Source organism: Myotis yumanensis, unplaced genomic scaffold, assembly GCF_028538775.1.
Source record: "Myotis yumanensis isolate MYYU_CA2020_CCGP unplaced genomic scaffold, mMyoYum1.0.hap1 SCAF_8, whole genome shotgun sequence".
NCBI classification, from domain to species: Eukaryota; Metazoa; Chordata; class Mammalia; order Chiroptera; family Vespertilionidae; genus Myotis; species Myotis yumanensis.
The window spans coordinates 64362839-64385632 of NW_027223759.1; the positions used below are offsets into that span (position 1 = coordinate 64362839).

Genomic DNA, 22794 nt, shown 5'->3' on the forward strand with positions numbered 1-22794 from the left:
AATAAAGAATAATATACAGAGCTACAACAGCAGACTAGAGGATCGCAAGAATCAAGTCAAAGATTTGAAATACAAAGAAGCAAAAAACACCCAACCGGAAAAGCAAAATGAAAAAAGAATCCAAAAATACGAAGATAGTGTAAGGAGCCTCTGGGACAGCTTCAAGCGTACCAACATCCAAATTATGGGGGTGCCAGAAGAAGAGAGAGAGCAAGATATTGAAAACCTATTTGAAGAAATCATAACAGAAAACTTCCCCTACCTGGTGAAAGAAATAGACTTCCAAGTCCAGGGAGCGCAGAGAACCCCAAAGAGAAGGAATCCAAAGAGGACCACACCAAGACACATCATAATTAAAATGCCAAGAGCAAAAGACAAAGAGAGAATCTTAAAAGCAGCAAGAGAGATTGTCAGCTGATTTCTCAACAGAAACTATGCAGGCCAGAAGGGAATGGCAAGAAATATTCAAAGTGATGAACAGCAAGAACATACAACCAAGATTACTTTACCCAGCAAAGCTATCATTCAGAATTGAAGGTCAGATAAAGAGCTTCATAGATAAGAAAAAGCTAAAGGAGTTCATCACCACCAAACCAGTATTATTTGAAATGCTGAAAGGTATCCTTTAAGAAGAGGAAGAAGAAGAAAAAGGTAAAGATACAAATTATGAACAACAAATACATATCTATCAACAAGTGAATCTAAGAATTAAGTGAATAAATAATCTGATGAACAGAATAAACTGGTGAATATAATAGAATCAGGGGCATAGAAAGGGAGTGGACTGACAATTCTTGGGGGGAGAGTGGCGTGGGGGGTGTGGGAAGAGACTGGCCAAAAATCGTACACCTATGGATGAGGACAGTGGGCGGGGGGTAAGGGCAGAGGGTGGGGTGAGAACCGGGTGGAGGGGAGCTATGGGGGGAAAAAAGAGGAACAACTGTAATAATCTGAACAATAAAGATTTAATAAAAAATAAAAAAATAAAATGGGGACAATATTTATCTGATAGGGTAAGTCATACACATTATCACTAAAACCTAAAAGCACTTAGCTCAGAGCATGCAATACAATATAGTGGTGACTATTAATGGCAGTTTTAATAAAAAAAATAATCATTAATAACATTATTGTTTTACATAATGACTGAGCTGGGACATAACTTGGCACCTCCAATTTCGAACCAATGTAATAATGTAAAATTCTGGCACATGTGTAATGGGACTCACCTAATAATGGCCCATTGAGAAAACAATTTTAACCCTTCTCATCAAAAGCTAAAGTGGTTTGGGATGTAAGGTACAGCATAAGGAATACAGTCAATAATATTGTAATAGCTATGTATGGTGTCAGATGAGTACTAGATTTATTAGGGTAATTATTTTGTAAGTTATACACTATGTTGTATACCTGAACTAATATTATATTATATGTCAAGTGTAATTGAAAAATAAAAAGAAAAAAGAAAAAGTGATTGAGAAATAAAGAATTTCTGCAGCAATCAAAGGCAGGATTTACGTACAATTTTCTTTCAGCAACAATTAACATATGTGGGATATGTGGATTTGGGATTGCCATCGAGCTATCCAATCAAGAGCACAACCACCTCTACCCTGGAATTAGAGCTGACTTGGGTACTTCTTACTGCTATATTGCTACTTCTGGTTCTCCCCTTCCCCTCCCAACCATGGATTTCACAAAATGTGGTACAAGGATAATTTACAAAGCAACTATCTCTATAAATGATTGCAAACATTTTTCCACGAAGGGAGGGAGATGGCAGAGGAGGATGGGTAAGCATTCTTTACTTTTACAAAAGAACAATGAACTTAAAAATCAGGGTTTAAGTTCTAGCTCCACCAATCAGTGACTTCAGGTAAACTCTATTACCACAATCTGAGTTACAGAAAAAAAAAAAAAAAATCATGAAACAATTCAAATTAGATAAAAGAGGCAAAGAAGCAAAAAACACCCAACAAATTACATATAAAACTATAAAGCATTAATAAATGGAAGTTATCTTCCTAGATATGTTGATATTAAAACAATGAGAAAATTAAACAAAATATGCTCTTGGAAGTTTCAGTTATTCCCCAAAAACCACTCCCTTTTGTCTTTACCTCATTTTGGAAAGGTTCTGAGGTGCTCTCATTAGGGAATATACTACCGAATGATGCACTACTCCATTCTATTTTACAGTTTTCTGAAAACATTCCCCCCAAAACCTCTTTATAAAACAATACTACCAAACTACATAATTGAAAATATAGTATTCTTCCCTTGAAAACCAACTTATTTCCCAGAATTAAACCAGAGTCCAATAAATAGATAAACATAAATATTATAAACAAACACTATTATATCCTAAACAAAACAGCATAGCCACTTGCAAAAGTAGTTTTTCCACTAAATAAAGGGTGGGGCAAAAGTAGGTTTACAGTTGTTCCCACAGAAAATAATACAATAATTAATAAAAATACAATAAACTCTGTTTCACATACTCACTACTGTAAACCTACTTTTGCCAAACCCTGTACACGGAATGCCCATAATTAACATCACTCATCAGAGTGGTACATTTGTCAGCAAGAATAAACCTATACTGATACTTCATAATTACCCAAACTCAACAGTTTACCTTAGGGTTCACTCTTGGTGATATATATGCTATGGGTTTGAACAAATGTATAATGACATATATCCATCACTTTAATATCATAAAGGGTAGTTTCAATGCCCTAAAAATCCTCTGTGCTCTACCTATTCATCTCTCCTCCACCACCACCCTACCCCCAAGCACTCCTGGTAATTACTGATCATTTTACTGTCACCATAATTTTGCCTTTCCAGATATCGTAAGTTCGAATCATACTGGATAGTGCCTTTCAGTTTGGCTTTTTCACTTAATAATATGCATTTAAGCTTCTTCCTCGTCTTTTCATGACTTAATAGCTCATTTCTTTTTAGAATAACATTCCATTGTCTGGATTTATGAATAAAGCTGTTATAAACATCTGTGTAGAAGTTTTTGTGTCATAAAAGTTTTCCAATTCCTATAGGTAAATACCAAGGAGCATGATCCCTGGATCTTATGGTAAAAGGATGTTTCGTTTTAGAGGAAACCACCAAACTGTCTCCCAAAGTAGCTCCCAAATATCATTCTGCATTCCCACCATCAATGAATGACAGTTCCTTTTGCTCTACCTCCTTGTCAGCAATTGGTGGTGTCAGTGTCCCAGATTTTGGTCACTATAATAGTGTAATGGTATCTCATTGTCTTAATTTGCATCTCCCTGATGACATATGATATGAAGTATCTTTTCATACACTTATTTGCCATCTGTATATCGTCTTTAGTGAGGTGTTTATTGAAGTTTTTGGCTTATATTTTAATTGGGTTATTTGTTTTCTTCTTTATTCTTTCATTATTTGTATAACAGTCCTTTATCAGATATTATCAAATAGTACAAATATTTCCTCCCAGTCTCTGGCTTATCTTTCAACTTATATTTTGTATTGAGTTATTTAGAATGCTTACTAAATGCCAGACATCATTCAAAGGTCTTTATATATATATATATATACACACACACTAGGGGCCCAGTGCACGAAATTCGTGCACGGGGGGGGGGGGGGGGTGTCCCTTAGCCCAGCCTCTGCCCCCTCTCACATACTGGGAGCCCTCAGGGAATGTCCTAGTGATGGCTTAGGCCCGCTCCCTGCTCCCCTTGGGGAGCGGGCCTAAGCCACAGTCTAGCCTCCTTTTGTGGGAGGTGACCGGGCTGATCAGGAGAAGGCACCAGCCCCATCACCCCGCTGCTGCAGCCACTGCCCGTCACCACAGCCAGCAAGGTTTTTTCATCAACACGGACTCCAATCCCATCATTATGAAAAAATGACAACTTTCGTTAGGCATTTTCAAGATGTGTCTTTCATATAATAATAATTTATTATTTTTTTTATTCTCACCTGAGGATATGTTTCCATTGCTTTTTGGAGACTGTGGAAGAGAAAGGGAAAGACAGAGAGAAACATCAAAGTGAGAGGAACACTTTGATTGGTTGCCTCCTGCATGAGCCCTGACCTGGGCCCCGGCCAGGGAGGAGCCTGCAATCTAGGTACATACCCTTGGTCAGAATTGAACCCAGACCCTGCCATCAGCAGGCCAAGGCATTATCCATTGAGCCAAACCAGCTAGGGCAGGATATGACATTTCTTAGCCCTCCAGCAGCGGACCTTCGTTTTTTTCACCAGGAGTGTGGTGAAAAACCCTAGATTACCTTTTTGGATTCTTATTACCCAAGTTACTAAGAATATTACCGGTGGCATATAGGGAGCTTAGCCAATGAGCGGTCAGAAAAGGTGTTTCCTCTGTAGTTCACACCAATCGCCGGCTTGGACCCCCGGCCCAGGCCTGACGCCTCTGGCCCAGACTTCAGGCCTGGGCAGTGGACCCCCATCTCCCCCCGATCACTGGCTCCGCCCTCGCCCAGGCCTGACGCCTCGGCCAGAGGCATCAAACCCCCATCACCCTCTGATCACTGGATGGGCCCCTTGCCCAGGCCTGACGACTCCGCCAGAGGTGTCAGGCCTGGGCAGGGGACCCCCATCTCCCCCTGATCACCGGCTTCTGGGGTCGCACACTGTGGCCTGGATGGAGGCTCTTGCGTTGGCGGCTGCGCTGTCCCGCCCTGCCTGCAGTATGCAAATTAGCCACCATATTTGTTGGCAGATAATTTGCATATTGCGCTGATTAGCCAATGGGAGGCGTAGCGAAGGTATGGTCAATTACCATGTTTGTCTATTATTAGATAGGATATATATTAACTTACCTATACTAAATAACAACTGCATAGAGTAAGTACCACTATTATCTCCATTTTCCAGGTGAAAAAACTGTGGCCCCGAGAGGTTAAATAACTTACCCTCAGTCACAGATAGAAAATTATGGTGCTACAAGATCAGGCACTCTGGCTCCAATGCTATTAACCTACAACGTACATTAACATAGTACTATACTGAATGAGACTGAAAGAGCACCATGTCAGCTGGTAGGTGAACATATTAACAAGCAATTATAATACTGAATATAATAAGCAGTACCACAGGGTAAGCAATATTAAGCCCAAGTCTTCAGATATTACTAGTTGAAACTAATTATATTTGAATTAATTCCCCAGCAAAATAAAGAATCCCCAACTCAGCCTGAGAAAGAGGAACACATTTTATAAGGGTCTGTCATTTTCCATTCAATTAATCAGGTATCTGTCTGCTATGGTTTTGTTACTTTTCTAGTTAAGAACAATAACTTTCCTATCAATCTTTTACTTCCCAAGACAATTCTAAATCAAGTTAGAGATCACACTCAGCATAAATGAGTTTTTACACTTGTTAACTCAATACATAAGAGAAACAGAGATGTCTTCAACATGTATTATAATTTTGAAGTACTTAAAATAGGTAACTGAATCTAGACTAACCAAGTGTTGCTTAAGAGAGAGAGACGTTCCCTTGCCGTAACCCGTGGTCGGCAAACTGCGGCTCATGAGCCACATGCGGCTCTTTGGCCCCTTGAGTTTGGCTCTTCCTAAGCCTTAGGAGTACCCTAATTAAGTCAATAACAATGTACCTACCTATATAGTTTAAGTTTAAAAAATTTGGCTCTCAAAAGAAATTTCAATCGTTGTACTGTTGATATTTGGCTCTGTTGACTAATGAGTTTGCCGACCACTGCTAGCCCATTAGGCTCAGTGGACAGAACGTCGGCCTATGGACCAAAGGGTCCCAGGTTCGATTCGGCCAAGGGCACATACCCTAACTGCAGGCTTCTGGTTTCTCCCAGGCCCTAAGCCCTGGCCAGAGCTCATGCAGGAGACAACCAATCGATGTGTTTCTCTCACATCAATGTTTCTCTATGTCTTTCCCTCTCTCTTCCACTCTCCCTAGAAATCAATGGAAAAATATCCTCAGGTGAGGATTAACAAAAATAATTAAAAATAAGAGACGTTCCCTTAATAACTAAAAGAACTATTTTCAATTAGCATATCAAAGTTACAAGTCTCCAAAGTCAAGACTTCTGCTTGTAACTCAATTAATAGCAGGCTGTTTTACGTACACCCACTGATAAATTGCCACCTGGGAAGAGCCAACCTATCTGGGTGACCAGGTGGCCCTGCTACTTGAGTTTCCCTTCTCATTCTCGTTTCAGCTAAAGACAAGATTATATTACTCTTTCTTCCTCACTAAACCTCATCCTCAAGCCCTTGCCATTTCTAGTATGAATTAAGAGTTCTTACTGGTGGTGAGGTATGAACGAGCAGGGAGAGTAGTACAGAGGCAGAAGAAGAAAAACATAAAGGCAAAATGACATGAGAGTCCCCTCCTTTCTTATACTACATATGGATAATCATATCATTCTCCATATGTAGTACCTAACCATTTTCTTCCAGTGGTCCTGTCCTAAAAGTTAAGCCAATTGCCTTTGTCTCAAGCAATCTAGTAAGCTGCCACCAACTGGGGGCTCTTTTGTACTCTGAAACACAATGGAAGTCATACATGGCTTCTTTCCCTACAGGGAAAACACCATGGTGTAATGGACAAAGCCCATATTCTAAAATAAGGTAAGCGTCTGTCTGAATCTCAGTTGTGAAGCTTATTGGCTGCATGACCATTTTCTCATCTGTAAAACTGGTAACTAAGGTAGCTCGGTACCAGAAACACACTGTAGCAGGCAGTCAGTAAACAGGCTTCCTTTATATTTTTCATTTGGCTCTGACAAAGGATCTCAGGATCAGTATCTCTCAGGATCAGTATCTCAAATCCTTAGAAAACAGGCTGTCAAACTCTTGCTACATACCACAGTAAGAAATGCATTTTTCACTGAGACTCAGCATGTATATAGATATAATCATACACTAACTGATATTTCACAAAATGATACTAACCTGCTATGTATAATGCATTCTGATATTCTCTATTTTCTTTCTTTCTCCTCTCCTCTATAATCCTTCTCTTCTCATGACTCCTCCCTAATCACATACATGAATTACTTTTTAGTCTGGTCACCATACCAAACCTACTAGAGCTCCAGGGAACAGGGTACTTCCAGGATGCTAACTGCAGCAGGTGAAAGAGACATCAGGGAATAAGGAAATTCTAATAATGCTGGGAGAAATCAATTTTTCCTAAGACATAATGTTATTCCTGAGGGTAAAGTCAGTTGTACTGCTATAATACAGAACAGAGGTAAAACAGGTTTGTAGATTGGTCTGGGAACTTAACCAACACATATAACAATGATCCTTATAAGAAAATGCTTCCTAGGTTTCAAAGGTTTTGGAACATAATATATTTCTAAGTTGGGTAAGGGGTGTTACTTATACAATGTCCTATGTCAGGGGTTGGTAAACTATTTTCCGCATGTCAAATACAATCTGCAGCCTGTTTTTGTACAACCCCTGAACAACGGCTTTTACATTTTAATAGCTGAAAAAAATCAAAATAATATTTTGTCACACATGAAAATCAAATTCCAGTATCTATCAATAAAGTTTTATTAGAATACAGTCACACTTTATTAGAACAAAGTTTTATTTACATATTGTCCATGACAAATATCTGTTAAGCACCTTTTATGTATGTGTCAGACACTGGAGAAACTAGAGTGAATAAGTCAGATATGGTCCCCCTCATAAGTATTAATGAAAGGCAAGTGAAAGAAAAATCTCAGAGAAATAAAAGGCACTTGGTTTGTTGTAGAAACCATCAAAGGGCCAATATGGCAAAAGATGAGGTTGGAGAAGGGCCTTATCAAGCAGTGCCTGTAAGGTCACTGGAAGGAATAGACATTGTCTTGTATTTTACATTCAGTTGTTTATGGAATAAATGGCTCTCTACTCCTTTAATAAATCATTGCATTATTACAAATATTTGCAATAATATTTTAAAATTTCATGTATATATGTATATGCAAGTATGATTGTGTTTGTGTACACAGTCTTTGACCCTCACCGTAATCTTGAGAGGTAGGTATTAGTATTACAAACTCTCCATTTTACAGATGAAGAAACTAAATTTATGGAGCTTCCCAAAGTTCACACGATGTATCATCATACCATAGTAAAAAAAAAAAAAAAAAAAAATGCCCAATACCCAAGTTTTCTCCCTACAGAATGTTTGCTCTTTCTTCTATACCAGTCCAAGACTTGCATAATTAATTACTTTCGCTGAATTTGAGATGAAGAACATTCTTACTGCTGTTTGTTAGTTTGTTTTTTAGGAAACTATTCTTTCTAACCAATAGCTACATTTGAACCAATAAGATTAGCTTTTATTTCTATTAACTAGCCCCTAGTGGCCAACCACATATTCTAATGGTAGAAAATTCTATAATATGTAACCGACTAGGCTCACCTACTCTTCGGCTGACTTAGCTTCCATTTCACAGAAATAAGACTAGTTATTAATTAAAAAACATTACTTAATTGAGGCTGCTAAATATATGTTGCTAAACTAACACGAACTACAATTCTTAGTAGGAGCTATTCTCAGGCTCCGTAGTGAAAGATAAGATCAAAACTACCCTTCACTAATTCAAAAGGAAAAAACACACTTCTTCTATGACCCTAATCTTTTAACTTGACTCCATCCTTCAGAAGTAAGGACCAATTTGAGTATTCGTCATAAAAATCATTCCAATAGAGAAAACAGTACCTGACAGTTTGTTAGGCCCTCTCACCAGTTAAAGCTCCTAATTTAACTGCTTCTATTATTTCTAGTCTTCTCAGCTAACAGGCAATCGCTATTTACATTTTAACAAACAACATAATTAGCAATTAATTTCCTAATTCAATACCCAAACCCGGTTTATGTATCTCTACAGAACTAAGGAAGAGAATTAAAAAAGATTACCAGGTAAGGTTTGTTATATAATATTTATATAGAATAAAAGGATGGTCAGTAGCTATTCAATCATTTTTCCCTGGTCATTTAGAAAGGTGGTTTATTCTACTTCTGAATGCCTACTAATAAATTGTTTTACTATTACCTTGTCCATCTTGTATAAGTCAGTATCTCACAACTGCCCTTATTTATAATTTATCAGTCTCGTTTAACTTTGACTTTTCATTTCTACCCATATTATTTTAAAGGGTACTTATACAAGTAATGTCAAGTCTTAGCTTAAATAAAAATAAGCAAATTCTGTTCACTAATCCTGCAGCATAGAATCTCACTTCCAGGTAACACAAAGCCTAGCAACCAATTCTTTTTCTAGAACTACTTTATCTAAGGTATTAAATAAAATAGCTTATAATACTTACAAGGTGAAACTACATTTCTTTATAGAGGATAGCTTACCAAGGATAATTAGCTTTACCTGCTTCCAAAATGAAAGAAACCAAATGAAGAGAGGCAGTCACCATTATATTTTTAAATTCAGAAAAGCTTAATGTTTCTTCTGGTTTTATCTCTGTGTAATCATGTAGTTTTTCCTAGTCAAAGATGATGCTACTGACCTTCTGCCAATATAAAACTAAGATTTCCCTGCACCAAGCACCAACTCCCCCTTCCCACCAACAGTGGAGGCTTGGAATCCTTCATAGACAAAAATATTCAAGCTGACTACTTAGAGTTAGAGGCCGCAGTCCTGAGTAAAATTAACAGCCCATAGTATTAACTATCCTTTCAGCCTTAATTGTAAGACCTTAATGACCTATAAAGATATCAAATTCCTGAGAATTAAGATACAAAATACCCAGTTTCTACTTCTGAATCTTCAACCATACCAACAATATACTATCTTACAAGTTTACAATTAAGAGGTGATCTCATTAAAAAACAGACATTTGAAAATAAGTAAAGACAAAGTTCCCGATAGAAATCGGAATGCTTAGTAAATAAGAATATAAATTAGCGGATGCCCAAAATCTGAAGATAGAAATTTGCCACAAAAATTCAATAACCTCTAGTCTGTTTTATTCTCTCCTTTTTGAGGTATGTGTTTTTAAGGCATTGTATTCACAGTTCTCATGTGCACAATGAACTCATCCATTTCTTTTTAAGTAATAAATAGGAAAAAGTGGAGTGACTAAGAGGGAAGACTGGTAAGTGTAGGCAAGTTTTAAAATACAGAAAATGTTCTAAGCTAGAAGGGATCTTGGAGAGTCTCTCTAGCTTAGGTTGATGTAATAGTCTCCTAACTGGTCTCACCTCTTCACCTCTACATACTTTCACTGTATTTCCAGATTGCTGCTAAAGTGATCCTAACACATAACCCAGATCTAGCTTCTCCTTAAAACTTGTTGCTTCCCCTGCCCTCTGGATTTCATTCCAACACCTTCCCACACCAGATCAAAACTACTGCATGATCTTGTCCCTGACTCTCTCCAATCCCATCCCTGCATTCATTTCTTCAGGCAGCCAAATATTTATTGAGCTTCTACTCGCCAGAAACTGTGCCATCCCTCAGGGGTATTGCGATGAAGGTGAGAGGTGGCTCACCCTCTCTCAGAGCCTACACACCAGTAGTGAAAAGGGCAGATAATAAATAGGTAGATAAATAAACTAAGTAGTAATTAGAGACTGTGACATGTGATGCAAGACAAACAGTCACTCTCTCAGGACCCTGTTTGTTTCTGTTACTATACACATATGACAATTTGTAATTATTTATTCACTGGATTACTTACTTTATGACTGTAAGCTCCATTAGGATATAATCATGTCTGTCTTATTCCTGTTGCATCCCAAGCACTTAGTACAGTGTCTAGCATGTAGTTCAATATTTACTAACTAAATTATTTCATCCTCTTTAATTTAGAGTTTCAGTGGTTGCCAAGGTCAAAGAAGAGTAAGTAGTTAAGAAGGAATTTGAATGAGACTCCAAAATTTTAGTCCAAAATATCACACCACATTCAAAATATTGATCTCAAAACTGAAAGATCATGTTTTCAAAGCTTATAGCTGTTACCCAAAACAGACTTGAGAATCTTTCCAGACTTGAGTTTTACATGAAAAATTTTAAAACACTGAATGAAGACTTAAATAAAATTGTCTAAGAAAAATATTTTAAATTATAACAAATAAATAGAGATGAAGATTTACTCCAATGTTTCCTTTTAATGCATGCTAGAGCAATAAGACCTTAAAGAACCTGTAAAAGAACCATGATATCTGAATGTTCTAGATACTTCCTGGCACCTATTTGTCACTTGGTATCGACATTTTCTCTGGCTGAACCATGTAGACTATTATCTCACATTAACTGATATTTAATTTACCAACAAATTTAAAATATCCCCCAAGAAGTGACTCTACATTTTTTAATGTTTTACACACTACATGCTACATTTTTTAAAATAAAACAAAAATAAGTTAAAAACTCACATTTACAGGGGTGGGCAAAAGTAGGTTTACAGTTTAAATGTTTTACACACTACATTTTAAAAGATAGGCTAGATACTAATATTTACAGGGGTGGACAAAAGTAGGTTTGCAGTTATAATACAAAGAAATATAATCTATATATATAAAAGCCTAAGTGACCATCACAACCGAACGGACGACCCAACAGGCTGCATGGGGCGACTAGGCCAGCAGGGGGGTTTAGTGAGGGGCGACCAAACGACCGAGCAGCAGGCTGTGTGGGTTGACCAGGCCGGCAGGGGGGTTAGTGAGGGGCGACCAAACGACCCAGCAGCAGGCTGCGAGGGGCAACCAGGTCCACAGTGGGGGGCAGGTGAGGGCGACCAGGCCGGCAGGGGAGGGGTGGGGCAGTTGGGGGTAACTAGGCTGGCAGGGAGAGCAGTTGGGGGTGACCAGGCCAGCAGGGGGTGCAGTTAGGGGCGATAAGGCAGGCAGGCAGGTAGCAGTTAGGAGCCAGTGGTCCCGGATTGTGAGAGGTATGTCCGACTGCCGGTTTAGGCCCGATCCGAGGGGTCCCGGATTGGAGAAGGTGCAGGCTGGGCTGAGGGGAACCCTCTCCCCCACCATGCACGAATTTCGTGCACTGGGCCTCTAGTAAATAATAATACAAGAATAAACTGTTTCATGTACTCACAACTGCAAACCTACTTTTGCTCACCCCGTATATGTAAAATCTATGAACTAGCTATGTGTTATGTGGTATATTATTTCACTTAGTACATATTGATTTACAATTTTTTTTAAATTCTCAGAATTTTAGGAACTTGCCAAGATCTCATAACTCGCCCATGCCCCTGCCTCTTGAAATAATGCCTTAGAACGAGCTTGATTTATCATAAATAATCATAAAGATGTGAAGACCAACAGATCTTTCCTAATAATTAAGGTCTCGTTTCTATAAAATATAAATTGTAAAGTTAGTAATCATAACCAGAAAAAAAAATCCTACCTCAAAGCTTTATATACTGATAAGCTTAATCTTTTAAAAAGCAACAGCTCCCTAAATGGGTCCTTCTAATAATTATCTTATTGCTTTACATTTATTTTTTTCAGCAACATTAGAGAATAAAATGATTCCTAACATGACTATAGCTACTAAGAAAATAGTCAACCAGAGAAAAAAGAGCTTTTATCTAGTCCAAAAGAATGGTACTGAAAAGGTTTAGGATTCAGGCATGAATAGCATAGATCACATCAGAAAATTTCTAAATCTACTTCTATAGAACAGTGTAATTTACTGTGAGGAAAATGACTCATGTAGATTTCAAAGAATACTTAAACACAAACAACATATTGAGCCACTTGTGCTCAGAATTCTTTAACTCGACAGCCCAATGGCTACATACTCATCAAACAATGTCTCTGCCCTATAAAAGAATATTACATGCTATCGTGTGTTTTATGTGCTCTTATTTTTCCAAATCTAAGTCTGTATTTTCATTCATGCTTACAATATAAACTCATATCTGTGTCTAGAATTTCTTTTTTTATGAAAGTGATTCCTCTTTTCTTCTGGCTTGTTATTTCTTTATCAATTTTATTTAGTAGTGCTACCATACTACCTCAATCGTCAGGCTGCTTTTCTGTCCTATACGCTACATATATGTATTTGGGACATCAATCATGATCATATCATCCACTCCTATCTCCTCTAACTTTTAATTAATTTTCATTTAGACTTACCCCCCTCAACTGAGATTATTCTACTTCTTCAAGCAATTCTAAACATCTTTTCATCTTACAAATCTCTTCTTTATATTTAGGCAAAATTCCTGCATTCTAACTTGCCTTTCATCCATAATCAAGTTTACTCACAAGTGCCCTCTATGTTTCTTATCCTATTTTGTACCTTTTCCTTCATATTAAGATGAATAACCTACTCAACCTCCTGCCAAGACATTTTTTTTTCCTATTATTAGGATCTATATTTTCCAGCAAGCCTTTCTTAAATGAAAAAATCTGAACTCTTCAAAATTACAACTAATTTTGTTTGAGCACCTTCATGTGTGCTTAATTCATCCAACTGGTCCAGAAGAAAGAACAACTCAGCCACAGTGGGTCCATGTTCTCCCTCGGGATCAGTTTTCCCTCAATTCTGTACCTAATTATATGTTCTCTACTGTAGATTAAATAATGAGCATATTTTTCAATGCACACTATTTTTCATTGCAAATATTTACTTATTCAGCTTCCTTCTCTAAGAGTAGAATAAGAGATTGCTGAACTAGGTCAGTATTTTTTAGGAGTTTAGTACCCATTGATCATGGAATTAATTAATGGGTCATAAAATTTTTTTTAAATATAACTGAATATAAACATAAATAAGTGTCCTGCACACAGCATGAGTTAGTTCATGAAACTTCAATTTCTGATACATATTTATGTATATGGGAACTGAATCATGATGCAATATGTATTTCTTATTACAGTTATGATAAAAAAAAGTTGAAAGTCACTGAATTTGAAGATCTCTAAGATGCCTTCTAAATCTACATGAATCAAATTATATTAAAAGATTTAATCTAAGGATCAGAGACAGCATTTTTTTTAAATGAAGAGAACTTAATGATACAAAAAACCAACAAAATCATTTTTTCTTAATAAAATGTCACTATTAAATTCTAACCTTAAAATTAAAGAATCATAAAGCTTTTAGAGTAGAAAAAAAGTTCAGAGATCATCTAATCCAACTTTACCATTTTAATACATTTAAAACTTAGGCCCAAAAAAATGAAAAAAATTCGCCTCATTTGTTCAATAAACATTTGTTGAGCACCTGCTGAATGCCAGGTTTAGGAATGGGTCTGTGAAAAAAAAAAAAAGAGAGAGAGAGATCTTTGAAGAGCTCATAGTCTAAAGTGCATATAGGTGAGTAAGCAATTGCAATAATTCCTGGAATCAAGGTAATTTACAAAGTATAAGACAACAGAAAGCAACTAACTCAATCTAGGTTGAGTGGCGGAGAAAATGTTTCTCAAGAGGTGATACTTCTCAGTCTTAAAAACAAGGAGTTAGCCAGGGAAAGGAGGAAGAAATAACTTGTACAAAAAGGCACCATACTGATATATAATAAAGGATAATACATTCAGGAAACAGCAAGTCGAGTTTGTATAGCTGGAATATAGGACTCATGCTGGGGAGGAGCCACAGCAGAACACCTAACACTTATGTGACATTTAATCTTCAAAACAGCCTGTGGGGTAGGCACTATTAATATCCCCATTTTGTAGATGACAAAACAAGCACAAAAGGTGAAGTGATTTGCCCAAGGTTAAGTTGAGAAGCCAATATGTAAAACATAAAAACCATGGAAGTCTAATTCCAGAGCCTATACTCTTAGCCACTATTCCAAGAAGTTAGAAAAAACAGGCAGGCATCAAATGATAAAGGACTTTGTATGCCATTCTAACACTTAGATTTTATGCTAAAAGTGACTCAACAGTCAGTGAAAGGTTTTAAGCAGGAATGATATATACAGATTTATTTTTTAATGAGGTCAATCTAGCAGCTATGTGGATGGACTGCAAGAGAAAGCAGTAACAGGAATTAGCTAGTCTTAGCTAGAAAGGTACTACAATTATTCAGGTAAGAAAAATGATGATGAGCTAGACACTGGCAGTGCTGGCACCTGAACCCAAGTCTAATGACCACAACAACCACATTCCTGTCCACTATCCATAAGAACCTCCCAATTTTTTCCCTTGAACCCACCATTCTAACAGTATAAGAAATCCAACCTTGCCCTGATGGCTCAATTGTTTGGAGTGTCATCCTGTACATCAAAAGGTTGTGGATCCAATTTCTCGTCAGGACAAATACCTAGACTGTGGGTTCAATCTCCAGTCAGGGCACTTATGGGAGGCAAGATCCATGTCCGTCCATCCCTCCCTCTCTCCCTTCCTCTCTCCCCTCACCTCTCTCCCTCCCTTCCTCCCTCCCTGTGTCTCCCTCTCTAAAATCAATAAACATATCCTCAAGTGAGGATAGGTTGAGAGAGAGAGAGAAAGAAACCCAACCTCAGAGACAACAACACATTCCCTTAAGGTCCCTTTATTAAACAAAACCTGACCACTTGATACATTAGGTACATGGAAGTGACTAACAGAAATCTAGTTGGAGAATGAAGGGAAGTCAATTGTGCTCTATAGTAGTTTTCTTTCTTTTTTAAAAAAATGTGTTTTAATTGATTTCAGAGAGAGGAAGGGAGAGGAAGAGAGAGAGAGAGAAACATGGATGAGAGAGAAACATAGATCAGCTGCCTCCTGCACACACACCACCTACTGCGGATGGAACCTGCAACCCAGGCATATACCCTGACAGAAATCGAACCACAAAACCTCCTGGTGCATGGGTCAACACTCAACCAACTGAGCCACACCAGTTGGGCTTACCCTCTTGACTTCTCCTTCTCCTTCCTCTATACACTATTCCTGGAACTTTCATGTTCAATAGTCAATTTAAAATCAATGTTCTGTCTAGACATGACTATTATAACCAAACAGAATTAAATTTACCACAGAGGAAAACTCTAATGTGGTCCCAGCTGTTACAATAAATATACTCTCTGGTCTGGTCAAATTCTGGTTTAAACAGAGATGAATATTAACAAGAGGTAATCTTTGAAAGTAAAAAAAAATTAAAGAATATCAGAATATTAAAAAGGGAATAAGAGCAATCTAAAGTTTGATAAAGCCGTTTGATTGCAAGACAGTAACACTACTCCCAAGTGTGTGTGTGGTATTCCAGAAACCATCAAATGAAAGAATAGTGGAGAAGATTATTTGGTCAATTCTCAAGCATTCTAAATTTAATCCATTTTTATTTAAACCACGGATGAGACCTCTGGAGTCACATGATGTTAAACCACGAGTGGGTTCCATAAGCAAACAGCCTACAGTATAAGGAAGTACAGAAGGAATGGAGGGGGAAGAGAGTAAAGGAAGAAGGGAGGAAACTGTAAAGGGAACTATAAAGAAAATGAATGAAATTAGTTACAAGATAAGGAACAAACAGTGAAGGAATTCTAGTGATCTCAATGTCAATCATTGTGTACCTTACCTAGCTTACCACCTGAGGGGCACCACGACAAATGACAATATAAGAGGAACACGAAAAGAAAAAATTAAATCACAGATTTATGAGACACCAAAGATAAGAAATAAGAGGACTTACAAAAGTAAAAAAGCAACAAAACAGTTTTAGAATCTAAAGGGACAATTTAAAGATTAAAACTTCTTTTGGTTTAGTTATGCTTTACTTCTCATTAAACAGTGATTCTGATAGACCCAAAAGGTGAGATGTCAGTAGTATCAGAGATATATAAGGGAGGTGTGTTGCAAAGACAATATGAGGCTTATTTGCATACTTTTTGTGGGAGTGACTTCAGAATTTTTCCTATTAATAGATTATAAAATATTACTTAGTATAGCCTAAATGAGCCTAATGATAACCAAAAACCTGCAAGAAAATTATGTAATTATGAAACACTTTAAAAGTTTCTTGAAATTAAAGCTAGCTAGAGAAAAAAATATATATCCTTTAAAAAGAACAGAATTTACACCTTGAACCATTCAGGAATCATGCAATAGTGGACATATTTCTTCCATATGAAACTTAACAAAACTTTCAGGCACCATGTTAAATACACACTACACACACAAACACACCCTGATGCCACTATTCAGCCCAGGCAGTAAGAATAAAAGGAAATATCCTTAAAGACAATTATTATGGCAAAAAAACAACTGGATCAAAAGCAAATATAATTAAACCAGATAAACTGACCAATCATTCATCATATCCATGAATATGCAATCTTTATGAGCACTCCATAACCAATGATTAGAGTTTATTCCTAACAGTCAGCAAAGTATTTTTAGTAAAGTATAATAGGGTGAAATAATGTATATCCCTATAGTCTTGTTACTCTAATCATTCTAATTTTTAAAGATAGTGAAAAAAAATGAAAACTCTTAAACTCTCTCACCTGGAGATCACCAATACCATGTACTTATAAAATTAGGTAACAGGAGGAGGAGAAGCAGAGCCCTTTACTAATATACCAATGCTTTTAAAACTTAAAAGTTTAAAGTAGAGCTTCTCCACCTCAACACTACTGACATTTTAAGCTAGATAATTCTTTGTTGTGGAAGGCTGTGCAGTGTATTATAGGATGATCAGCAGCATCCCTGTCCTCTACCCACTAGATGCCAGTATCACACCCTCCCCTCCTCTTCTGTAGTTGGGACAAGCAAAAATGTCTCCAAATGTCCCCTGGGGTAGAGGTGCAGGGGTAGGGAGCAAAAGTTACCCAAGCTTAAGACTATTGGCTTCTTATAAATAAGTAAAAATTAAAAATGAATGGGAGGGTCCCAGGAGGGGGTGGATATTTTGTTTCCCTTCTGCTCTTGATGTTCCAATATATTATATTTGAATTTGATCACAGCCTACATTTAAGAGATTCTGGCTTTTAGAAAACAAAGCATTTAATATCTATCATTTGTTAGCCAAAGTTGAGAAGAGTCCCAGAAGATTCACTGCACTGCCAATTCCCCCTCCAACCACACACTTATTCACAGAAATACACACAGTATTGCCTAGCTGAACCAAAGAAAATGCACATATTACTTCATTTTCATTTCTTATTTCATCAAATATATGGACCAGACTGTTCTGGCTCCAAAGGAATTCTCAACGTATTCAATGCAACACAATAGTTTCATCACTTTAGGTAAGATAAAACCAAGAACTAGAGCAAGTATTAAACTCATCCTCATATTTTAACAAATTGTGGAGAAAAGGTACAAATTAACCACAATGCTTAAAAAACAAACAAACAACTAAGTAGGTTTCTGTTTGAAAAAAAAAATCTGAGGAGGAGTGAACAAAAAAATCAAAGAGAATCTGTAGACATTTCTGGATGAAGGCAAAACTCAAAAATGTTTCCCCTGGAATGAGAGGAGGAAATTACACACTTGGCCATACCCTACAGGAATAGTCTGTATAATCAGTCTCCAGTGTGCATACCATGGAATGGAAACTGAAAAATAAAAATGCACAAAATACTAAAGAAAACAGTAAACATCCATCCTAAACACCTGAAATAAATTTGTTCTTTACTACTAATCTCCAGCTGATTGAAAATATTCAAATAACCAGAAACAAAAAACTGAAAACTTGAAAAATAATTTTAATTTTTATAAAAATTGCCGTCCTCATGCCAGATTTCAAATTACACCGAAAAATCAAATAGGAGAAGAAACATAATAACCCTTTTTTAGAGTGCATTTGATTCACAACAAAAGCTCTTAAAAAGCAGACATTTTAAGTTCTAATAATCTTCATGTATAAATAAGGATTAAAGTCTTTAAGATTAGTTCAATTATCTTCAATAGAATACTTTATTCAACTAGGAACATTTACTTAAAAAACTATGCAACAATATATAATATCAGTTTAATGTAAGTAGAATATCTATATACTCTATAGCAACAAATTACTTTATTTCAAAATTTTAGCTATTAACCCTCCTGGCCCAGTGAAAATAATACTACAAGAAACGAATGCTCAATTCTTTTTTTTCTCCCAAACCAAGCAGAGGAAGCTGTAAGATCTGTAGTGGCAGCCTGCTTTTCCAGAAGTAATACCTTGACACTGCTCAGGAATAACCTCCTTCACCAATGAGTGTGACTCAGGTGAGCTTGGGAGGGAATAATGTCCACTATTCTTTGGTCAGTGGCCATGATGCCCCTCCCCCTCAAGGGCAGGAGATCAGAAAGAGGGATTTGAACAAGAGGAGTTCACCAACCAGAGCATATCCGAGCAGGGGAGAAAGAGTACTACCGGAAAAATAACACCCTCATGGTTAAGTCATGTCACAAAAGCCAGGGGTTTAATGTTATCAAGGTATTCATTCCTTGTAGAGACACCATTGTTTATCTTCCTCTCCAAACGTGCACAAAAAGAACTGTCAGCCTGCCTTAAGCATGCACCTTCTTCCATTTAAACAGACATGATTCTTTTGGTTAATCTCTGGCAATGATCGCCATTTCACAACACATTCAGCCCACCCGGAACTGATCAATACCACTACAGACATAAGACTAGACTTTATCCATTTATTAACCACAAGGAAATGTACCATTCAGCAAAATTCTATACATTACAAAAGATTCTATTAAAAAGGGGGGTGGGGAGGATGGACCTGACACACACACACACACCACAGAGGTACACAAAGAAAAGACTACCACCCTCTAATTTCCCTGTGGCAAATGAGATAAAGACGTGGCCATAGAACCTGTCAATTCTAAACCCTCCCCGCCCCCCGCCCCCATAATGCTATCTCACAACCTAGTAACTGATTTTTTAATTTCAAGATAAATAAATCCATTGCGACTTTAAAACTGTTCACCTATGGAACTAACTCTTGTTATGTACATCTGCACACCTCTGAGCTAGATGACACATTCACAGAATTTCAAATACAAAAGCCTAGCTTAGTTTTCCAACCACTGGTTGCAACCACAGAACGTTCTCACAAAATCAAAATTTCAAATACAAAAGGGCCAGATTCTTCTTCCAACCTTGAGCTCAAACCTACTTTATGAATACAGTGTATCTGACAGTGTGAACCATTTCAAATGGGCGATTCTGAACCCGAAAACAATGCCTCAATACAACGCGTTCAAAAATAAGTATTCCGTAGGTAAGCAAAATCGATGCCAGAACCGAGCACATAAATGGTGGTTGGAAGCCAGCACATTACCAACACAGCGGCATACCTCTCCTGCACTGGGTTATAGTTAATTCTCCAGCAACAACTACAACTATTTTTAACACGAAGCTGGACACCGAAGTTGAAGGCAACGTGAGGGGAGACCCGATGAAACTGCTGATAGGATCCATTGTTTCTCACGGTCAAAATTAAGTAGCAACTGACTCGATCTCTGCCGTTGATAGTCACTGGTGGAGCACTAATTAAAAGACGATTTAAAAAAAAAAAAAAAGCACACACACACACACACACACACACACACACACCCTTATTTTGGAGAATGCCACACTAAATGGCATGTTAGAATCCGCCTTGCAGGTCTCAAACCTTTGCATAAATTGTTACTTGTGGTATCTGCGGCTTCATCGCCACCCCACCGGCGCTGTCATCCGTGTTATGGCCACAAAACCATGACTTTCTCACTTCCACAACAACAGCGCGGCCAGCCTTATCAGTCAGCAGCCTCCCTCCACACCGGGGAAAGGCATGGAGGCTTCCAGATCCCCATCGGGCCTGGGGGGTGGGTGGCCACCGAGGGGCTCGGGGCGGGGGGAAGGCTCCCCGGGCTCCCCCGGGGCGCGCACGGCGGCTGCAGCCCGCCCGCCCGCCGCCCGCCCGGGCACCTACCTGAAGAGCAGGAGATGAGAAAGACGGCGAACGCCAACTTTGCAGCAGCTCCCATGTTCCCGAGGCGCCGGGGAAGCCGGAGCAAGTTCTCGCTAGATATCCAGTTCCCTGGGTCTTCCTCGGAGACAAACCTCCTGGTGTGAAATCAACCGTCAAAAAACATATTCGGAAGCCCCGATCAAAAAACGTTCACGGGTTTGTTTTAAAAAAAAAAAAGGAGAGAGAGAGGAAAAAAAGAGCACAACAATAAAAAAAAAAATGCACCACGGGGGGAAAACCGCCACACACACCCACAACACACAAAACCGAACCACGAGAAGCCAACAACAACAAAAGCGGGTTTAAATCACTGTCAAAATCACTGTCAGCGCCGCTCGCCTCGCGGGGCTCTCGGAACAAAACGCCAGGCTGAGGCGACGAGGCGGCGGCGGCGGCGGCGGTCGCTGCCGCCCGGACAGTCCGGGAACCGAGCTGGGTCCGACGTCCGGACCGACCTTCAACCCGGACACCCAAAGTCCGCGGGCCACTGGGGGCCGAGCTCGCAGCAGCGGCGGCCCGGGAGGCGGCGGCGCGGGGACAGAGCGGCGAGCGGCGGGCGGCGGCGGCGGCGGTCCTGGCGGCGGCCAAGTTCTGGTCCAGGCGCTGGCTCCGGCTCCGGGCTCCGAGCTCGGCCGCGTTTTCGGTCCCCTGGCCTCCGCCGGCCCCGCCCCCTGGACTTCCGGTTCCGGTCCGAAGCTGGAAGGCAGGCTTGGTGGAGGAACGCTCCGCGGCGGCGGTGGCGGTGGCGGCTGCGGGGCGCTGCGCGCGTGCCGGGCCGGAGCGCGAGGAGCTTGTGGGGCTGGGGAGGCGGGCGCGGGGGAGAAGTAGCGAGCGAGGGCGGGGCCGGGAGGACGCGGAGGCGGGGCCGACGGAGGCGCGCTACCGCCAGGCCTGGGCGTCCGGCCTGCTGGGCCGGCAGGGCCGCGGGCTCCAGGGGGTGGGCGGGTCGAGGCGGTGGGCGGTGGGAACACCTGGTGTGTTAACCGCGCCGCACCGGCCTCTCTGGAGCGCCATCCCGAATGGTCGGGGGAGCCCAAGACGAACGGGACTTGGAGGCGAGGCGGGGGGCGGCGGCTCCTCCCGGGGGGGCGTCTGCGGCGCCCTGTCTTTCCTCTGGGGGACGCCGCGTCCGCTCCGAGGCTCCGGGCGCCGGGAAGCCGCGGGTGGGAGCCGGTCCGCTGCGCCGACCGAGCTGCCCGGGCGAGCTCGGCGGTGTGCGAGCTGATGTGTCTGTGCTACCAGCCTTAGAGATGCCTCCCACCCCTGTGGCTTCTGCTGAAGCGCGTTGTATTTAGGCTAAAAAGAAAAAAAATAAAGGTGAGGAGGATGGCTGTCCACCCGATGAGAATATCCACAGTTTTCACGTTGTGCAGTTTGAAAACTTGAATCCATTCCCACCATTCCTCTTAATACACGAGTCATCCTTGTGTTGAGAACTGTTGTGCATGTGATAGGTTCGCAAGTACCTGCAGATTTTGATCGACATATTTGAAGGTCAGACAATTGTTTACTTTTTTTCAACTTTTAGGGCCTATTTTTATCCCTTAACCTAAGTTGATTGCTGTTCTAGGCCTGGAGTTGGATCTAAAATGTAAAAATTGTATCCCTGCCTCAAGGAGCTCACAGTATTTGCTCTACTCGAATTTGTGACTACCGAATACAAACCAAAGACAGTATTTAGCAAGCTCCGTGAAGGTAGGGATCTCATCTGTTTAGAATATGGTGGGTGCTTAATAAATAATTATATAAATAGCTAGGGATTCACTGCCTTTTACAAAAATCCAATATTTTCACTTGTATTCTGCAAATATTTGTTTTTATTAATAAAAATAATACAGCAACTGTATTATGAGGCTAATTCATTTTTTACTTTTGGCTTTCTGATTCCTACATTTTCCCCACAAAGTCAAGCCTTTTCCCTTGTATTG

At 39.5% G+C, this 22794-nt stretch overlaps 1 protein-coding gene across 2 annotated transcripts in view; it reads right to left on the reverse strand.

Moving 5' to 3' along the window:
- ACVR2A (activin A receptor type 2A) overlaps positions 1–21533 on the reverse strand; it is an 89532-nt gene extending 67999 nt beyond the window's left edge. Inside the window, exon 1 of one of the 2 annotated variants that reach the window (XM_070423053.1) lies at positions 20828–21533. In XM_070423053.1, the coding sequence (XP_070279154.1) occupies positions 20828–20882 (55 nt within the window). In that variant the 5' untranslated portion in view covers positions 20883–21533. The remainder of the gene's footprint in view (positions 1–20827) is intronic. The other variant, XM_070423054.1, reaches the window with a different exon arrangement.
- Between the last annotated feature and the right edge of the window lie 1261 nt (positions 21534–22794).